The sequence below is a fragment of the Anarhichas minor genome, unplaced genomic scaffold, assembly GCF_050575085.1.
Source record: "Anarhichas minor isolate MPS153535 unplaced genomic scaffold, ASM5057508v1 ptg000049l, whole genome shotgun sequence".
NCBI lineage: Eukaryota > Metazoa > Chordata > Actinopteri > Perciformes > Anarhichadidae > Anarhichas > Anarhichas minor.
The window spans coordinates 1,043,537-1,063,641 of record NW_027466495.1 but is presented as its reverse complement, the minus strand read 5'-3'; the positions used below and the strand labels follow the sequence as shown (position 1 = coordinate 1,063,641).

Below are 20,105 nucleotides of genomic sequence, written 5' to 3'. Positions count from 1 at the left end.
TTGATTTTATAGATTCAGAGGAAAACGAAATGGATGTCGGACGGATAGTATCGATTTTCCTGATTCTGATAGGTAAGTTGTTTGACGTTAAATCCATCGCTTTTAAAAGTTAATGATCAATTAAAGTTAAAAATTTGTAGTAAACAACAAAAAAATAATTTATGACTACGACTGCAGCAACGACAACAGCTGCAGCCCCAACAACAACTGCTGCCCCAACAACAACTGCAGCCCCAACAACAACTGCTGCCCCAACAACAACTGCAGCCCCAACAACAACTGCAGCCCCAACAACAACTGCAGCCCCAACAACAACTGCAGCCCCAACAACAACTGCAGCCCCAACAACAACTGCAGCCCCAACAACAACTGCAGCCCCAACAACAACTGCTGCCCCAACAACAACTGCAGCCCCAACAACAACTGCAGCCCCAACAACAACTGCTGCCCCAACAACAACTGCAGCCCCAACAACAACTGCTGCCCCAACAACAACTGCAGCCCCAACAACAACTGCTGCCCCAACAACAACTGCAGCCCCAACAACAACTGCAGCCCCAACAACAACTGCAGCCCCAACAACAACTGCTGCCCCAACAACAACTGCAGCCCCAACAACAACTGCTGCCCCAACAACAACTGCAGCCCCAACAACAACTGCTGCCCCAACAACAACTGCTGCCCCAACAACAACTGCAGCCCCAACAACAACTGCTGCCCCAACAACAACTGCTGCCCCAACAACAACTGCTGCCCCAACAACAACTGCAGCCCCAACAACAACTGCAGCCCCAACAACAACTGCAGCCCCAACAACAACTGCTGCCCCAACAACAACTGCAGCCCCAACAACAACTGCTGCCCCAACAACAACTGCAGCCCCAACAACAACTGCTGCCCCAACAACAACTGCAGCCCCAACAACAACTGCTGCCCCAACAACAACTGCTGCCCCAACAACAACTGCTGCCCCAACAACAACTGCAGCCCCAACAACAACTGCTGCCCCAACAACAACTGCTGCCCCAACAACAACTGCAGCCCCAACAACAACTGCTGCCCCAACAACAACTGCAGCCCCAACAACAACTGCAGCCCCAACAACAACTGCAGCCCCAACAACAACTGCAGCCCCAACAACAACTGCTGCCCCAACAACAACTGCAGCCCCAACAACTGCAGCCCCAACAACAACTGCAGCCCCAACAACAACTGCAGCCCCAACAACAACTGCTGCCCCAACAACAACTGCAGCCCCAACAACAACTGCAGCCCCAACAACAACTGCAGCCCCAACAACAACTGCTGCCCCAACAACAACTGCAGCCCCAACAACAACTGCAGCCCCAACAACAACTGCTGCCCCAACAACAACTGCAGCCCCAACAACAACTGCTGCCCCAACAACAACTGCAGCCCCAACAACAACTGCAGCCCCAACAACAACTGCTGCCCCAACAACAACTGCAGCCCCAACAACAACTGCAGCCCCAACAACAACTGCTGCCCCAACAACAACTGCAGCCCCAACAACAACTGCTGCCCCAACAACAACTGCTGCCCCAACAACAACTGCAGCCCCAACAACAACTGCAGCCCCAACAACAACTGCTGCCCCAACAACAACTGCAGCCCCAACAACAACTGCTGCCCCAACAACAACTGCAGCCCCAACAACAACTGCTGCCCCAACAACAACTGCAGCCCCAACAACAACTGCTGCCCCAACAACAACTGCAGCCCCAACAACAACTGCTGCACCAACAACAACTGCTGCCCCAACAACAACTGCAGCCCCAACAACAACTGCAGCCCCAACAACAACTGCTGCCCCAACAACAACTGCAGCCCCAACAACAACTGCTGCCCCAACAACAACTGCAGCCCCAACAACAACTGCAACCCCAACAACAACTGCAGCCCCAACAACAACTGCAGCCCCAACAACAACTGCTGCCCCAACAACAACTGCAGCCCCAACAACTGCAGCCCCAACAACAACTGCAGCCCCAACAACAACTGCAGCCCCAACAACAACTGCTGCCCCAACAACAACTGCTGCCCCAACAACAGCAGCCCCAACAACAACTGCTGCCCCAACAACAACTGCAGCCCCAACAACAACTGCTGCCCCAACAACAACTGCTGCCCCAACAACAACTGCAGCCCCAACAACAACTGCAGCCCCAACAACAACTGCTGCCCCAACAACAACTGCTGCCCCAACAACAACTGCAGCCCCAACAACAACTGCAGCCCCAACAACAACTGCTGCCCCAACAACAACTGCAGCCCCAACAACAACTGCTGCCCCAACAACAACTGCAGGCCCAACAACAACTGCAGCCCCAACAACAACTGCAGCCCCAACAACAACTGCAGCCCCAACAACAACTGCTGCCCCAACAACAACTGCAGCCCCAACAACAACTGCTCCCCCAACAACAACTGCAGCCCCAACAACAACTGCAGCCCCAACAACAACTGCTGCCCCAACAACAACTGCAGCCCCAACAACAACTGCAGCCCCAACAACAACTGCAGCCCCAACAACAACTGCAGCCCCAACAACAACTGCTGCCCCAACAACAACTGCAGCCCCAACAACAACTGCAGCCCCAACAACAACTGCTCCCCCAACAACAACTGCAGCCCCAACAACAACTGCTGCCCCAACAACAACTGCAGCCCCAACAACAACTGCTACCCCAACAACAACTGCTGCCCCAACAACAACTGCAGCCCCAACAACAACTGCTGCCCCAACAACTGCAGCCCCAACAACAACTGCAGCCCCAACAACAACTGCTGCCCCAACAACAACTGCACCCCCAACAACAACTGCTGCCCCAACAACAACTGCAGCCCCAACAACAACTGCTGCCCCAACAACAACTGCAGCCCCAACAACAACTGCAGCCCCAACAACAACTGCTGCCCCAACAACAACTGCAGCCCCAACAACAACTGCAGCCCCAACAACAACTGCTGCCCCAACAACAACTGCTGCCCCAACAACAACTGCAGCCCCAACAACAACTGCTCCCCCAACAACAACTGCAGCCCCAACAACAACTGCTGCCCCAACAACAACTGCAGCCCCAACAACAACTGCCCCAACAACAACTGCTGCCCCAACAACAACTGCAGCCCCAACAACAACTGCAGCCCCAACAACAACTGCTGCCCCAACAACAACTGCTGCCCCAACAACAACTGCAGCCCCAACAACAACTGCTGCCCCAACAACTGCAGCCCCAACAACAACTGCAGCCCCAACAACAACTGCAGCCCCAACAACAACTGCTGCCCCAACAACTGCAGCCCCAACAACAACTGCAGCCCCAACAACAACTGCTGCCCCAACAACAACTGCTGCCCCAACAACAACTGCACCCCCAACAACAACTGCTGCCCCAACAACAACTGCAGCCCCAACAACAACTGCTGCCCCAACAACAACTGCAGCCCCAACAACAACTGCAGCCCCAACAACAACTGCTGCCCCAACAACAACTGCAGCCCCAACAACAACTGCAGCCCCAACAACAACTGCTGCCCCAACAACAACTGCTGCCCCAACAACAACTGCAGCCCCAACAACAACTGCTGCCCCAACAACAACTGCAGCCCCAACAACTGCTGCCCCAACAACAACTGCAGCCCCAACAACAACTGCTACCCCAACAACAACTGCAGTCCCAACAACAACTGCTGCCCTAACTGCAGCCCCAACAACAACTGCTGCCCCAACAACAACTGCAGCCCCAACAACAACTGCTGCCCCAACAACAACTTCTACCCCAACAACAACTGCAGCCCCAACAACAACTGCTGCCCCAACAACAACTGCAGCCCCAACAACAACTGCTGCCCCAACAACAACTTCTCCCCCAACAACAACTGCTGCCCCAACAACAACTGCAGCCCCAACAACAACTGCTGCCCCAACAACAACTTCTACCCCAACAACAACTGCTGCCCCAACAACAACTGCAGCCCCAACAACAACTGCTGCCCCAACAACAACTGCAGCCCCAACAACAACTGATACCCCAACAACAACTGCAGCCCCAACAACAACTGCTGCCCTAACTGGAGCCCCAACAACAACTGCTGCCCCAACAACAACTGCAGCCCCAACAACAACTGCTGCCCCAACAACAACTGCTGCCCCAACAACAACTGCAGCCCCAACAACAACTGCTGCCCCAACAACAACTGCAGCCCTAACAACAACTGCTGCCCCAACAACAACTTCTACCCCAACAACAACTGCTGCCCCAACAACAACTGCAGCCCCAACAACAACTGCTGCCCCAACAACAACTGCAGCCCCAACAACAACTGCAGCCCCAACAACAACTGCAGCCCCAACAACAACTGCAGCCCCAACAACAACTGCCCCAACAACAACTGCTGCCCCAACAACAACTGCAGCCCCAACAACAACTGCAGCCCCAACAACAACTGCTGCCCCAACAACTGCAGCCCCAACAACAACTGCTGCCCCAACAACAACTGCAGCCCCAACAACAACTGCTCCCCCAACAACAACTGCAGCCCCAACAACAACTGCTGCCCCAACAACAACTGCAGCCCCAACAACAACTGCTGCCCCAACAACAACTGCAGCCCCAACAACAACTGCTGCCCCAACAACAACTGCAGCCCCAACAACAACTGCAGCCCCAACAACAACTGCAGCCCCAACAACAACTGCAGCCCCAACAACAACTGCTGCCCCAACAACAACTGCAGCCCCAACAACTGCAGCCCCAACAACAACTGCAGCCCCAACAACAACTGCAGCCCTAACTGCAGCCCCAACAACAACTGCTGCCCCAACAACAACTGCAGCCCCAACAACAACTGCTGCCCCAACAACAACTGCTGCCCCAACAACAACTGCAGCCCCAACAACAACTGCTGCCCCAACAACAACTGCAGCCCTAACAACAACTGCTGCCCCAACAACAACTTCTACCCCAACAACAACAACTGCTGCCCCAACAACAACTGCTGCCCCAACAACAACTGCAGCCCCAACAACAACTGATACCCCAACAACAACTGATACCCCAACAACAACTGCTGCCCCAACAACAACTGCTGCCCCAACAACAACTGCAGCCCCAACAACAACTGCTCCCCCAACAACAACTGCAGCCCCAACAACAACTGCAGCCCCAACAACAACTGCTGCCCCAACAACAACTGCAGCCCCAACAACAACTGCAGCCCCAACAACAACTGCAGCCCCAACAACAACTGCAGCCCCAACAACAACTGCCCCAACAACAACTGCTGCCCCAACAACAACTGCAGCCCCAACAACAACTGCAGCCCCAACAACAACTGCTGCCCCAACAACAACTGCTGCCCCAACAACAACTGCAGCCCCAACAACAACTGCTGCCCCAACAACTGCAGCCCCAACAACAACTGCAGCCCCAACAACAACTGCTGCCCCAACAACAACTGCTGCCCCAACAACAACTGCACCCCCAACAACAACTGCTGCCCCAACAACAACTGCAGCCCCAACAACAACTGCTGCCCCAACAACAACTGCAGCCCCAACAACAACTGCAGCCCCAACAACAACTGCTGCCCCAACAACAACTGCAGCCCCAACAACAACTGCAGCCCCAACAACAACTGCTGCCCCAACAACAACTGCTGCCCCAACAACAACTGCAGCCCCAACAACAACTGCTGCCCCAACAACAACTGCAGCCCCAACAACAACTGCTGCCCCAACAACAACTGCAGCCCCAACAACAACTGCTACCCCAACAACAACTGCAGTCCCAACAACAACTGCTGCCCTAACTGCAGCCCCAACAACAACTGCAGCCCCAACAACAACTGCAGCCCCAACAACAACTGCTGCCCCAACAACAACTTCTACCCCAACAACAACTGCAGCCCCAACAACAACTGCTGCCCCAACAACAACTGCAGCCCCAACAACAACTGCTGCCCCAACAACAACTTCTCCCCCAACAACAACTGCTGCCCCAACAACAACTGCAGCCCCAACAACAACTGCTGCCCCAACAACAACTTCTACCCCAACAACAACTGCTGCCCCAACAACAACTGCAGCCCCAACAACAACTGCTGCCCCAACAACAACTGCAGCCCCAACAACAACTGATACCCCAACAACAACTGCAGCCCCAACAACAACTGCTGCCCTAACTGCAGCCCCAACAACAACTGCTGCCCCAACAACAACTGCAGCCCCAACAACAACTGCTGCCCCAACAACAACTGCTGCCCCAACAACAACTGCAGCCCCAACAACAACTGCTGCCCCAACAACAACTGCAGCCCTAACAACAACTGCTGCCCCAACAACAACTTCTACCCCAACAACAACTGCTGCCCCAACAACAACTGCAGCCCCAACAACAACTGCTGCCCCAACAACAACTGCAGCCCCAACAACAACTGCAGCCCCAACAACAACTGCAGCCCCAACAACAACTGCAGCCCCAACAACAACTGCAGCCCCAACAACAACTGCTGCCCCAACAACAACTGCAGCCCCAACAACAACTGCAGCCCCAACAACAACTGCAGCCCCAACAACAACTGCTGCCCCAACAACAACTGCAGCCCCAACAACAACTGCTGCCCCAACAACAACTGCAGCCCTAACAACAACTGCTGCCCCAACAACAACTTCTACCCCAACAACAACTGCTGCCCCAACAACAACTGCAGCCCCAACAACAACTGCTGCCCCAACAACAACTGCAGCCCCAACAACAACTGCAGCCCCAACAACAACTGCAGCCCCAACAACAACTGCAGCCCCAACAACAACTGCAGCCCCAACAACAACTGCTGCCCCAACAACAACTGCTGCCCCAACAACAACTGCAGCCCCAACAACAACTGCTGCCCCAACAACTGCAGCCCCAACAACTGCAGCCCCAACAACAACTGCTGCCCCAACAACAACTGCAGCCCCAACAACAACTGCTCCCCCAACAACAACTGCAGCCCCAACAACAACTGCTGCCCCAACAACTGCTGCCCCAACAACAACTGCTGCCCCAACAACAACTGCAGCCCCAACAACAACTGCAGCCCCAACAACAACTGCAGCCCCAACAACAACTGCAGCCCCAACAACAACTGCTGCCCCAACAACAACTGCAGCCCCAACAACAACTGCAGCCCCAACAACAACTGCTGCCCCAACAACAACTGCAGCCCCAACAACAACTGCTGCCCCAACAACAACTGCTGCCCCAACAACAACAGCAGCCCCAACAACAACTGCTGCCCCAACAACAACTGCAGCCCCAACAACAACTGCTGCCCCAACAACAACTGCTGCCCCAACAACAACTGCAGCCCCAACAACAACTGCTGCCCCAACAACAACTGCTGCCCCAACAACAACTGCTGCCCCAACAACAACTGCAGCCCCAACAACAACTGCAGCCCCAACAACAACTGCTGCCCCAACAACAACTGCAGCCCCAACAACAACTGCAGCCCCAACAACAACTGCAGCCCCAACAACAACTGCTGCCCCAACAACAACTGCAGCCCCAACAACAACTGCAGCCCCAACAACAACTGCAGCCCCAACAACAACTGCTGCCCCAACAACAACTGCAGCCCCAACAACAACTGCTGCCCCAACAACAACTGCAGCCCCAACAACAACTGCAGCCCCAACAACAACTGCCCCAACAACAACTGCTGCCCCAACAACAACTGCAGCCCCAACAACAACTGCAGCCCCAACAACAACTGCTGCCCCAACAACTGCAGCCCCAACAACAACTGCTGCCCCAACAACAACTGCAGCCCCAACAACAACTGCTCCCCCAACAACAACTGCAGCCCCAACAACAACTGCTGCCCCAACAACAACTGCAGCCCCAACAACAACTGCAGCCCCAACAACAACTGCAGCCCCAACAACAACTGCAGCCCCAACAACAACTGCAGCCCCAACAACAACTGCTGCCCCAACAACAACTGCAGCCCCAACAACAACTGCAGCCCCAACAACAACTGCAGCCCCAACAACAACTGCTGCCCCAACAACAACTGCAGCCCCAACAACAACTGCAGCCCCAACAACAACTGCTGCCCCAACAACAACTGCAGCCCCAACAACAACTGCTCCCCCAACAACAACTGCAGCCCCAACAACAACTGCAGCCCCAACAACAACTGCTGCCCCAACAACAACTGCAGCCCCAACAACAACTGCAGCCCCAACAACAACTGCAGCCCCAACAACAACTGCAGCCCCAACAACAACTGTAGCCCCAACAACAACTGCAGCCCCAACAACAACTGCAGCCCCAACAACTGCTGCCCCAACAACAACTGCAGCCCCAACAACAACTGCACCCCCAACAACAACTGCTGCCCCAACAACAACTGCAGCCCCAACAACAACTGCTGCCCCAACAACAACTGCAGCCCCAACAACAACTGCAGCCCCAACAACAACTGCTGCCCCAACAACAACTGCAGCCCCAACAACAACTGCAGCCCCAACAACAACTGCTGCCCCAACAACAACTGCTGCCCCAACAACAACTGCAGCCCCAACAACAACTGCTGCCCCAACAACAACTGCAGCCCCAACAACAACTGCTGCCCCAACAACAACTGCAGCCCCAACAACAACTGCTACCCCAACAACAACTGCAGTCCCAACAACAACTGCTGCCCTAACTGCAGCCCCAACAACAACTGCTGCCCCAACAACAACTGCAGCCCCAACAACAACTGCTGCCCCAACAACAACTTCTACCCCAACAACAACTGCAGCCCCAACAACAACTGCTGCCCCAACAACAACTGCAGCCCCAACAACAACTGCTGCCCCAACAACAACTTCTCCCCCAACAACAACTGCTGCCCCAACAACAACTGCAGCCCCAACAACAACTGCTGCCCCAACAACAACTTCTACCCCAACAACAACTGCTGCCCCAACAACAACTGCAGCCCCAACAACAACTGCTGCCCCAACAACAACTGCAGCCCCAACAACAACTGATACCCCAACAACAACTGCAGCCCCAACAACAACTGCTGCCCTAACTGCAGCCCCAACAACAACTGCTGCCCCAACAACAACTGCAGCCCCAACAACAACTGCTGCCCCAACAACAACTGCTGCCCCAACAACAACTGCAGCCCCAACAACAACTGCTGCCCCAACAACAACTGCGGCCCCAACAACAACTGCGGCCCCAACAACAACTGCGGCCCCAACAACAACTGCGGCCCCAACAACAACTGCTGCCCCAACAACAACTGCAGCCCCAACAACAACTGCAGCCCCAACAACAACTGCAGCCCCAACAACAACTGCTCCCCCAACAACAACTGCGGCCCCAACAACAACTGCAGCCCCAACAACAACTGCTACCCCAACAACAACTGCAGTCCCAACAACAACTGCTGCCCTAACTGCAGCCCCAACAACAACTGCTGCCCCAACAACAACTGCAGCCCCAACAACAACTGCTGCCCCAACAACAACTTCTACCCCAACAACAACTGCAGCCCCAACAACAACTGCTGCCCCAACAACAACTGCAGCCCCAACAACAACTGCTGCCCCAACAACAACTTCTCCCCCAACAACAACTGCTGCCCCAACAACAACTGCAGCCCCAACAACAACTGCTGCCCCAACAACAACTTCTACCCCAACAACAACTGCTGCCCCAACAACAACTGCAGCCCCAACAACAACTGCTGCCCCAACAACAACTGCAGCCCCAACAACAACTGATACCCCAACAACAACTGCAGCCCCAACAACAACTGCTGCCCTAACTGCAGCCCCAACAACAACTGCTGCCCCAACAACAACTGCAGCCCCAACAACAACTGCTGCCCCAACAACAACTGCTGCCCCAACAACAACTGCAGCCCCAACAACAACTGCTGCCCCAACAACAACTGCAGCCCTAACAACAACTGCTGCCCCAACAACAACTTCTACCCCAACAACAACTGCTGCCCCAACAACAACTGCAGCCCCAACAACAACTGCTGCCCCAACAACAACTGCAGCCCCAACAACAACTGCTGCCCCAACAACAACTGCGGCCCCAACAACTACTGCTGCCCCAACAACAACTGCAGCCCCAACAACAACTGCAGCCCCAACAACAACTGCTGCCCCAACAACAACTGCGGCCCCAACAACAACTGCGGCCCCAACAACAACTGCGGCCCCAACAACAACTGCGGCCCCAACAACAACTGCGGCCCCAACAACAACTGCTGCCCCAACAACAACTGCTGCCCCAACAACAACTGCGGCCCCAACAACAACTGCGGCCCCAACAACAACTGCGGCCCCAACAACAACTGCGGCCCCAACAACAACTGCGGCCCCAACAACAACTGCGGCCCCAACAACAACTGCTGCCCCAACAACAACTGCGGCCCCAACAACAACTGCTGCCCCAACAACAACTGCGGCCCCAACAACAACTGCGGCCCCAACAACAACTGCGGCCCCAACAACAACTGCGGCCCCAACAACAACTGCGGCCCCAACAACAACTGCGGCCCCAACAACAACTGCGGCCCCAACAACAACTGCGGCCCCAACAACAACTGCGGCCCCAACAACAACTGCGGCCCCAACAACAACTGCGGCCCCAACAACAACTGCGGCCCCAACAACAACTGCGGCCCCAACAACAACTGCGGCCCCAACAACAACTGCGGCCCCAACAACAACTGCTGCCCCAACAACAACTGCGGCCCCAACAACAACTGCGGCCCCAACAACAACTGCGGCCCCAACAACAACTGCGGCCCCAACAACAACTGCGGCCCCAACAACAACTGCGGCCCCAACAACAACTGCGGCCCCAACAACAACTGCGGCCCCAACAACAACTGCTGCCCCAACAACAACTGCGGCCCCAACAACAACTGCTGCCCCAACAACAACTGCGGCCCCAACAACAACTGCGGCCCCAACAACAACTGCGGCCCCAACAACAACTGCGGCCCCAACAACAACTGCGGCCCCAACAACAACTGCGGCCCCAACAACAACTGCGGCCCCAACAACAACTGCGGCCCCAACAACAACTGCTGCCCCAACAACAACTGCTGCCCCAACAACAACTGCGGCCCCAACAACAACTGCGGCCCCAACAACAACTGCGGCCCCAACAACAACTGCGGCCCCAACAACAACTGCGGCCCCAACAACAACTGCGGCCCCAACAACAACTGCGGCCCCAACAACAACTGCGGCCCCAACAACAACTGCGGCCCCAACAACAACTGCGGCCCCAACAACAACTGCGGCCCCAACAACAACTGCGGCCCCAACAACAACTGCGGCCCCAACAACAACTGCGGCCCCAACAACAACTGCGGCCCCAACAACAACTGCGGCCCCAACAACAACTGCTGCCCCAACAACAACTGCAGCCCCAACAACAACTGCAGCCCCAACAACAACTGCTCCCCCAACAACAACTGCGGCCCCAACAACAACGGCGGCCCCAACAACAACTGCGGCCCCAACAACAACTGCGGCCCCAACAACAACTGCTGCCCCAACAACAACTGCAGCCCCAACAACAACTGCAGCCCCAACAACTGCAGCCCCAACAACAACTGCAGCCCCAACAACAACTGCGGCCCCAACAACAACTGCGGCCCCAACAACAACTGCGGCCCCAACAACAACTGCTGCCCCAACAACAGTGGCACCTACAACAGAAGCACCTACGACTGCAGCAACTACAACAGCCGCAGCTACGACTGTAGCAACTACAACAACAGTTGCACCTACAACAGCAGCACCAACAACAGCCGCAGTTACGACTGCAGCCCCGACTGCAGCCCCGACCACAGCAGCCTTGACTTTCAGATCTTTGAATATCACATTTACACCTGATTTGAACGATCCATCATCTGATGCTTTCAAAACTCGATCCAAAATGGTAACGACACAGGTAAGTCTCACACTTCGAATAAAACCTGCTGGTTCAACTACTGAATTATTTTATCATAGAGCTTAAGCACCCAATCAAAGGACTGAAAACTTCCTGGAGAGTATATATACTAGATATAAAAAATCACATATTCAAATTTCCAGAAGGAATTAATGAAGGAGACATTAAGGGGAACAACAAACTGAATGGCCCTCCGCTCACTCCTCCCGGAAAGCGTAAGCCGGCAATTGCAAAACCGCGGCTCATATTACTGCAGACTCACTAGCGTGTCGGAAAACTACATGACCTCAACCAAACATAAAAACGGTCTCTGTAGAGCCAGTATTTGATTTGTGAGCTACTGTATAAACACTGTGTTGCAACACGGCAAACTCCGTGGGGAGGATCTATTCCCTCTATAGGCATGAAGGGCTCATTCTAAGCCAACAAAAACAAATTCTTAGTTAGATTCTTAGTAACAGCTGATTTCAGACAAAACTCATTAAATATAGTTATGCATGTTTTATTTAATTTCTACTGATAGATCCCCGCAAACCTACACACTGGTCGTTTAAATACAACTTTATTTCTGTTTCTGCAGCTTGATCGTGTGTACAAAAGAAGATTCCCTTCCTCCTTCCGCTCCTCAAGAGTGTTGAGATTCAGGTATTATGTTGAGAGATACAGTTTTACAATTGTTACAATTCAATAATAGTGGCTTAAATCTAACACATCAAACTACATTTTTTGTTTCTCCTTCTGCAGAAGTGGATCAGTCATCAACGAAGTGGAACTTACCTTTAACACGACACTTGCTCCTGATGCAACTGTGATTAGAGAAGCATTGATGGAAGCTTCAGACGTCCCCGACTTGAAACTTGACCCCAACTCAATCACTGTGAATGCCCCATGTAAGCAATAATGAGTGCTACTTGATCAAAAATGTCAAAAGTTGCACAAATGTTTGTCAAACTAATGGTTTGTTTCACTGCCGCACCTTCAACAGCAGCAACAACAACTGCAGCCCCAACAACAACTGCAGCCCCAACAACAACTGCAGCCCCAACAACAACTGCAGCCCCAACAACAACTGCGGCCCCAACAACAACTGCTGCCCCAACAACAGTGGCACCTACAACAGAAGCACCTACGACTGCAGCAACTACAACAGCCGCAGCTACGACTGTAGCAACTACAACAACAGTTGCACCTACAACAGCAGCACCAACAACAGCCGCAGTTACGACTGCAGCCCCGACTGCAGCCCCGACCACAGCAGCCTTGACTTTCAGATCTTTGAATATCACATTTACACCTGATTTGAACGATCCATCATCTGATGCTTTCAAAACTCGATCCAAAATGGTAACGACACAGGTAAGTCTCACACTTCGAATAAAACCTGCTGGTTCAACTACTGAATTATTTTATCATAGAGCTTAAGCACCCAATCAAAGGACTGAAAACTTCCTGGAGAGTATATATACTAGATATAAAAAATCACATATTCAAATTTCCAGAAGGAATTAATGAAGGAGACATTAAGGGGAACAACAAACTGAATGGCCCTCCGCTCACTCCTCCCGGAAAGCGTAAGCCGGCAATTGCAAAACCGCGGCTCATATTACTGCAGACTCACTAGCGTGTCGGAAAACTACATGACCTCAACCAAACATAAAAACGGTCTCTGTAGAGCCAGTATTTGATTTGTGAGCTACTGTATAAACACTGTGTTGCAACACGGCAAACTCCGTGGGGAGGATCTATTCCCTCTATAGGCATGAAGGGCTCATTCTAAGCCAACAAAAACAAATTCTTAGTTAGATTCTTAGTAACAGCTGATTTCAGACAAAACTCATTAAATATAGTTATGCATGTTTTATTTAATTTCTACTGATAGATCCCCGCAAACCTACACACTGGTCGTTTAAATACAACTTTATTTCTGTTTCTGCAGCTTGATCGTGTGTACAAAAGAAGATTCCCTTCCTCCTTCCGCTCCTCAAGAGTGTTGAGATTCAGGTATTATGTTGAGAGATACAGTTTTACAATTGTTACAATTCAATAATAGTGGCTTAAATCTAACACATCAAACTACATTTTTTGTTTCTCCTTCTGCAGAAGTGGATCAGTCATCAACGAAGTGGAACTTACCTTTAACACGACACTTGCTCCTGATGCAACTGTGATTAGAGAAGTATTGATGGAAGCTTCAGACGTCCCCGACTTGAAACTTGACCCCAACTCAATCACTGTGAATGCCCCATGTAAGCAATAATGAGTGCTACTTGATCAAAAATGTCAAAAGTTGCACAAATGTTTGTCAAACTAATGGTTTGTTTCACTGCCGCACCTTCAACAGCAGCAACAACAACTGCAGCCCCAACAACTGCAGCCCCAACAACAACTGCAGCCCCAACAACAACTGCGGCCCCAACAACAACTGCGGCCCCAACAACAACTGCTGCCCCAACAACAGTGGCACCTACAACAGAAGCACCTACGACTGCAGCAACTACAACAGCCGCAGCTACGACTGTAGCAACTACAACAACAGTTGCACCTACAACAGCAGCACCAACAACAGCCGCAGTTACGACTGCAGCCCCGACTGCAGCCCCGACCACAGCAGCCTTGACTTTCAGATCTTTGAATATCACATTTACACCTGATTTGAACGATCCATCATCTGATGCTTTCAAAACTCGATCCAAAATGGTAACGACACAGGTAAGTCTCACACTTCGAATAAAACCTGCTGGTTCAACTACTGAATTATTTTATCATAGAGCTTAAGCACCCAATCAAAGGACTGAAAACTTCCTGGAGAGTATATATACTAGATATAAAAAATCACATATTCAAATTTCCAGAAGGAATTAATGAAGGAGACATTAAGGGGAACAACAAACTGAATGGCCCTCCGCTCACTCCTCCCGGAAAGCGTAAGCCGGCAATTGCAAAACCGCGGCTCATATTACTGCAGACTCACTAGCGTGTCGGAAAACTACATGACCTCAACCAAACATAAAAACGGTCTCTGTAGAGCCAGTATTTGATTTGTGAGCTACTGTATAAACACTGTGTTGCAACACGGCAAACTCCGTGGGGAGGATCTATTCCCTCTATAGGCATGAAGGGCTCATTCTAAGCCAACAAAAACAAATTCTTAGTTAGATTCTTAGTAACAGCTGATTTCAGACAAAACTCATTAAATATAGTTATGCATGTTTTATTTAATTTCTACTGATAGATCCCCGCAAACCTACACACTGGTCGTTTAAATACAACTTTATTTCTGTTTCTGCAGCTTGATCGTGTGTACAAAAGAAGATTCCCTTCCTCCTTCCGCTCCTCAAGAGTGTTGAGATTCAGGTATTATGTTGAGAGATACAGTTTTACAATTGTTACAATTCAATAATAGTGGCTTAAATCTAACACATCAAACTACATTTTTTGTTTCTCCTTCTGCAGAAGTGGATCAGTCATCAACGAAGTGGAACTTACCTTTAACACGACACTTGCTCCTGATGCAACTGTGATTAGAGAAGCATTGATGGAAGCTTCAGACGTCCCCGACTTGAAACTTGACCCCAACTCAATCACTGTGAATGCCCCATGTAAGCAATAATGAGTGCTACTTGATCAAAAATGTCAAAAGTTGCACAAATGTTTGTCAAACTAATGGTTTGTTTCACTGCCGCACCTTCAACAGCAGCAACTACAACAGCAGCAACTACAACAGCAGCACCTACAGCACCTACAACAGCAGCACCTACAACAGCAGCAACTACAACAGCAGCACCTACAGCACCTACAACAGCAGCACCTACAACAGCAGCACCTACGATTGCAACGACAGCTTCAAGTGGAAGTCATAAGATGAGTCTCATCACCGCATCCTGCCTTGTAGTATTGTCATGGCTACTGTCAAGCCAACAATAGCATTAGTGCTGATTTCCATTTGACTTTACATCAATACATGAATGCCATCACTGGTATGAAAAATGACTTTGTTGTCAGTAAAAATCTAAGATTCTTGTAGGAGAAGTCTTTTACATCTTCGGATAAACTTACTATCAAATTAATCATTTGCAATAAGTGGACACATTAATGAAAGAGGATTAGGTATGTCTGTCTAACTAAACATGTATCTGTGTGGGAATGTCCAGGATCATGGACCGGATGAAATGACATAGCCAACTTTAAGCACCAGGTCTATTTGAGACATCACTAGAATAATAAGACAAACAACATAATCGGAAACCCTGGGATGTCGTAAAATGATTGCACAATTAATAATAAAATTACTTTTGCTTCCGTGAGCACTGAGCTTTAGCAATATTTAACATAATGACAGTTACTAATGCTGTCTTGTTTAGGCTTGTTTGCCAAAAAAGTAAAACTAGCCACACTGGAAATCACTTTCACCCTTGTTTGAAGGAAGTTATATCAAAGGTAATGGTGTACATATATGTCAAAATAATGCACTGTCAATTTTCATATTTATAGAAAGTGTATTTATGTAATCATGCTGTATTCTGGGATATTTATTTTAGTTTGTACAATTTCTGTCAAAACATTTACAATGATCACAATACACAATCTTTGAGGAATTGAAATCGTCTCTTGTGTGATGTTTTGCAATTTTGGTGGGTAAATACAAAATATATCAAGCTATGTTTAATGTAAAAGAACATTGAAGGCAGGATTGGTAATCTTGAGCAACTAGCAAGAGTACGCTAGATTTAAAAAATCATCCAGCCGATAAACTCAGCACAATGTTGCCATCCCTTTTCCAATGAAAGTAGCAAGCAACACTAGCTCTAAAAGTTGCTACATCTCGCAAGATAGTTGCCACCACTGACAGCCTATCCCTTCAGGCCTTCCTCAAAAGTCACCACCAAAATTAACATTATGAACGCGAACATATAATGAACGTAAACAACAAACATGATGATTGTTAGTACTCTCAGCTGTCAAGCTAGCAGCTTGTGGAAGACTCGGTGACGAGCCATTTATGTAATGGCTCTCACCAAAAAGAAGCATTTTAAAATACAGTTATGTTGAAAAAGACGTAAGGCTACCACAGTAAGCATAATCTTTACCATAAATGTTCGAAACTTACCATTTACTCATTAAATGCAATATTCTCCTTTTTAAGTTTACAAAGAACGTGGTCGATAATAAGTAACAGACATATATATATTCATCCATATTATTTACATCCAGCAAAAACATCACTCAATATTCAATATTTAATTAGATGAAAATAAGTTTCTGAAAGTATAGTTTTAATAAGGTACTCTGAGAAAATTCACAAATAAATATATCAGAAACATAGGGAGACATTTTTGGGCATTGTGAAGGCCTAAATGAACTGGCATAATAAACTAACAGTGTGTTTTCTTTAAGAATTTTGCAACAAATACATATCAAGTAAACATGTGTTAGAGAGGTTTATACTGTATATCGAATAATCTTGTGACTTCCAAGGAATTACACAAAGGCATTTGTCATCTGTTCTTCTATTGCATTTATACAAAAGTATTTTGGATGGATACTAAAGATTTTAGAAGGAAAAAAACAATCCTACTACATGAATACATTTACTTAGCTTTAAATGCAACAGGATGGACAACGAGCTTGGTTTTATTGGTGGAGAAATCCCACAAACATAAAAATAAATCAACTCTAAACCTCAAGCTTTTGTAATATGGCACCATAATTACATATGCTTTTTGTCATACCCTCTGGTCATATCCCTGCTACACTGTTCTGATAATAAAGAGGGGAAGAAATTGTACCCTAGTGTAGCCATATTCATCAACAGAGGGAGTCATCACACCAAATGAGTTTCTCCATAATCTCAATCACCCATGTGTTTTAATGACTATCTTGTCAAGAATCAAAGTTGTCGTGGTTTTTGACATAATGTGAAATGGACTACTCCTTTTCATCGTTCATGTTAACCTTTTCAAATAAGTCTTCAAAAATATCTGTCACTAACATTTATTTTTGTCTGAGATCCTGTCTCTTTCGGCCCTTTAAATCTATTTGTTAGGAGGACTATTCGGTTAATATGCTCCTTGTATATAAATATTTTCTTGCATTTATTCCTATTGAAATGTCACTCGAAATCTTTATATTTGTTGTTTGTAATAACATATAGTGTCACACTTGTGGAACTTCAAGTAGATGAAATGCTTTTTCACACGACAAAAGAAGGGAGTGGGCCATGATACTGTAACTGGAGAGGCAGGTACCGAAGCACCTCCATTCATTACTCGAGCCATAGCTGGACCCTCTGCTGTTTGCATACCAGCGCCGTCTTGGAGAGGAAGACCCAATCATCTTTCTGCTACTCTGAGCTTATACTCATATGGAAGAGGCATGCAAAAGAAAGAAAGCAGCTGGTGGTGGATTTTAGGAGGCAAAGGACCTGTCCGAACCCCATCACCATCAGGGGAACAGAGGTGGACCTCGTCAAGGATTACAAGCCAACTGTATATTGATGGAGATGTTTTTGACATGATAAAACGAGGTTTTGCACAGATGTTTTATATGGTCATTAAAGGTCAGGTGTGGGTCAAACCTAACTCCCAGATTAGTGACTGTGGAGGAGAGGGGGATGACCTGACCGTTGATGGTGAGATGAGTTATGGCGGATGACTGAACCTGGTGTGGAGTGCCAACAAGGAGGGCTTCGGTTTTGTTATTTTGTTACACTTTGGTTCCTCTTTAAAATGTTACAATATTAACTAAAGATGGTTGATGTTAAAATGTCACGTTTGAGGAACGAACACAAACTATCTAGCACATTAGCCTACACCTGAATTTTAAACATAATATCAAATGAGTGATGCTAGTTATGTCCAGCAAACATATATTTGTAGGCTCATGAATTAAAAAATACCAACTGGTTCTTCTAATTTCATCTGACAGATGCTAAGGTTACCTTGATTTGGTGTTTCAGCTCATCGAAAATGTGTAGTATAGGCTACCAGCCACAGCTTGGGGTTGCCAGATCCTCGGGTCTGATATCCCCCACATGTCTCTCCTTCACTCTTTATCAAAATAGCCTACTTTTGCACAAAACACTCAAAGCTGGCAACTTGGCATAACGCTATTTTACTGCTTAATGAAAAAATGCTAAGATGTTTAAAATATTGGTTAAATATTTAGTCTCACAATTGACTAAGGGACCTTATGGCCTGTACCCAAATCTACAGCACTGTTTTGAAGAGTTTTTCTCTATTTAAAGGGTATTGATCAAAGTACTGATCTTTTAAACTTAATGTTATTAAGTAAAATTGTTGATAAAAAATGAATTGGACATTTTCAATGGTGTCCTCAATAATGTATTCAATTCAATTCAATTTAAATGTAACTGAGGGGTGATCTGTGAAATCATCACATAAACAGCTGACGTAAACTCAAAAGACATTTTAAAAATCCACAGAATGCAACACATTTTCTTTTTCCACTGTTTGACTCTGCTCTTAGTGCCCTCTCTAACAAACTAAGTATTTTCACATTACTGATAGATCTTACCTCAGATATCAGAAGGTAAGAAAAAAAGTGAGAAAGAAAAAGCAGTGATTTAACGCATTATATTTAATAATAGGCCAAAGTATTATTTTAAAAAATACAGTAGGTCTACATCTTATTAGCAGATTGAACTCCCAACACAACATACCTAATGCATCAGGTGTAACTTGTCTTGTGACTTTAACAAGTGATGTTTGCTGCATCATTGCTGTTGTTGAATATCTGCCTATTAGGCGTATGATTATTGTCTTTAGTCTGAATTAAGAATAACTTGACTCACAGTAAACTCTATGTGACTGAGGAGCAAACCTACATTATATAACAGTTAGATTGTTTTCTGAATTCTTATTGTGCGGTTTCGGAAATACGAGACAGAGTTCTGCCATAAATCAACAGGTAAGTCACAGGATTGTCAACACTGTTTGATTTGATCACGAGGAAGTGCAATTCAAAAATAACACAGGGATGGAGTATGTAGCCAAAGACGTAAGCTCCCTTTGAAAGAAAAATATAAAATTGAACAGAAAAAATATAATTGATATGGTTCTAGATGCTTGATAATAAACATAAACCAGACAAACC

At 48.5% G+C, this 20,105-nt stretch overlaps 1 protein-coding gene across 1 annotated transcript; it reads left to right on the top strand.

Annotated features, from left to right (window-relative positions):
- Nucleotides 1-29: 29 nt before the first annotated feature.
- LOC142971683 (uncharacterized) lies at nt 30-13,291 on the top strand. The gene is made up of 8 exons (XM_076112302.1): nt 30-72; nt 1,741-1,823; nt 3,096-3,140; nt 3,399-3,455; nt 6,654-6,726; nt 8,626-9,440; nt 12,574-12,638; nt 13,099-13,291. Exons 1-8 carry the CDS (start codon nt 30-32, stop codon nt 13,289-13,291), a joined length of 1,374 nt encoding a protein of 457 aa, XP_075968417.1.
- The last annotated feature ends 6,814 nt before the right edge of the window (nt 13,292-20,105 follow it).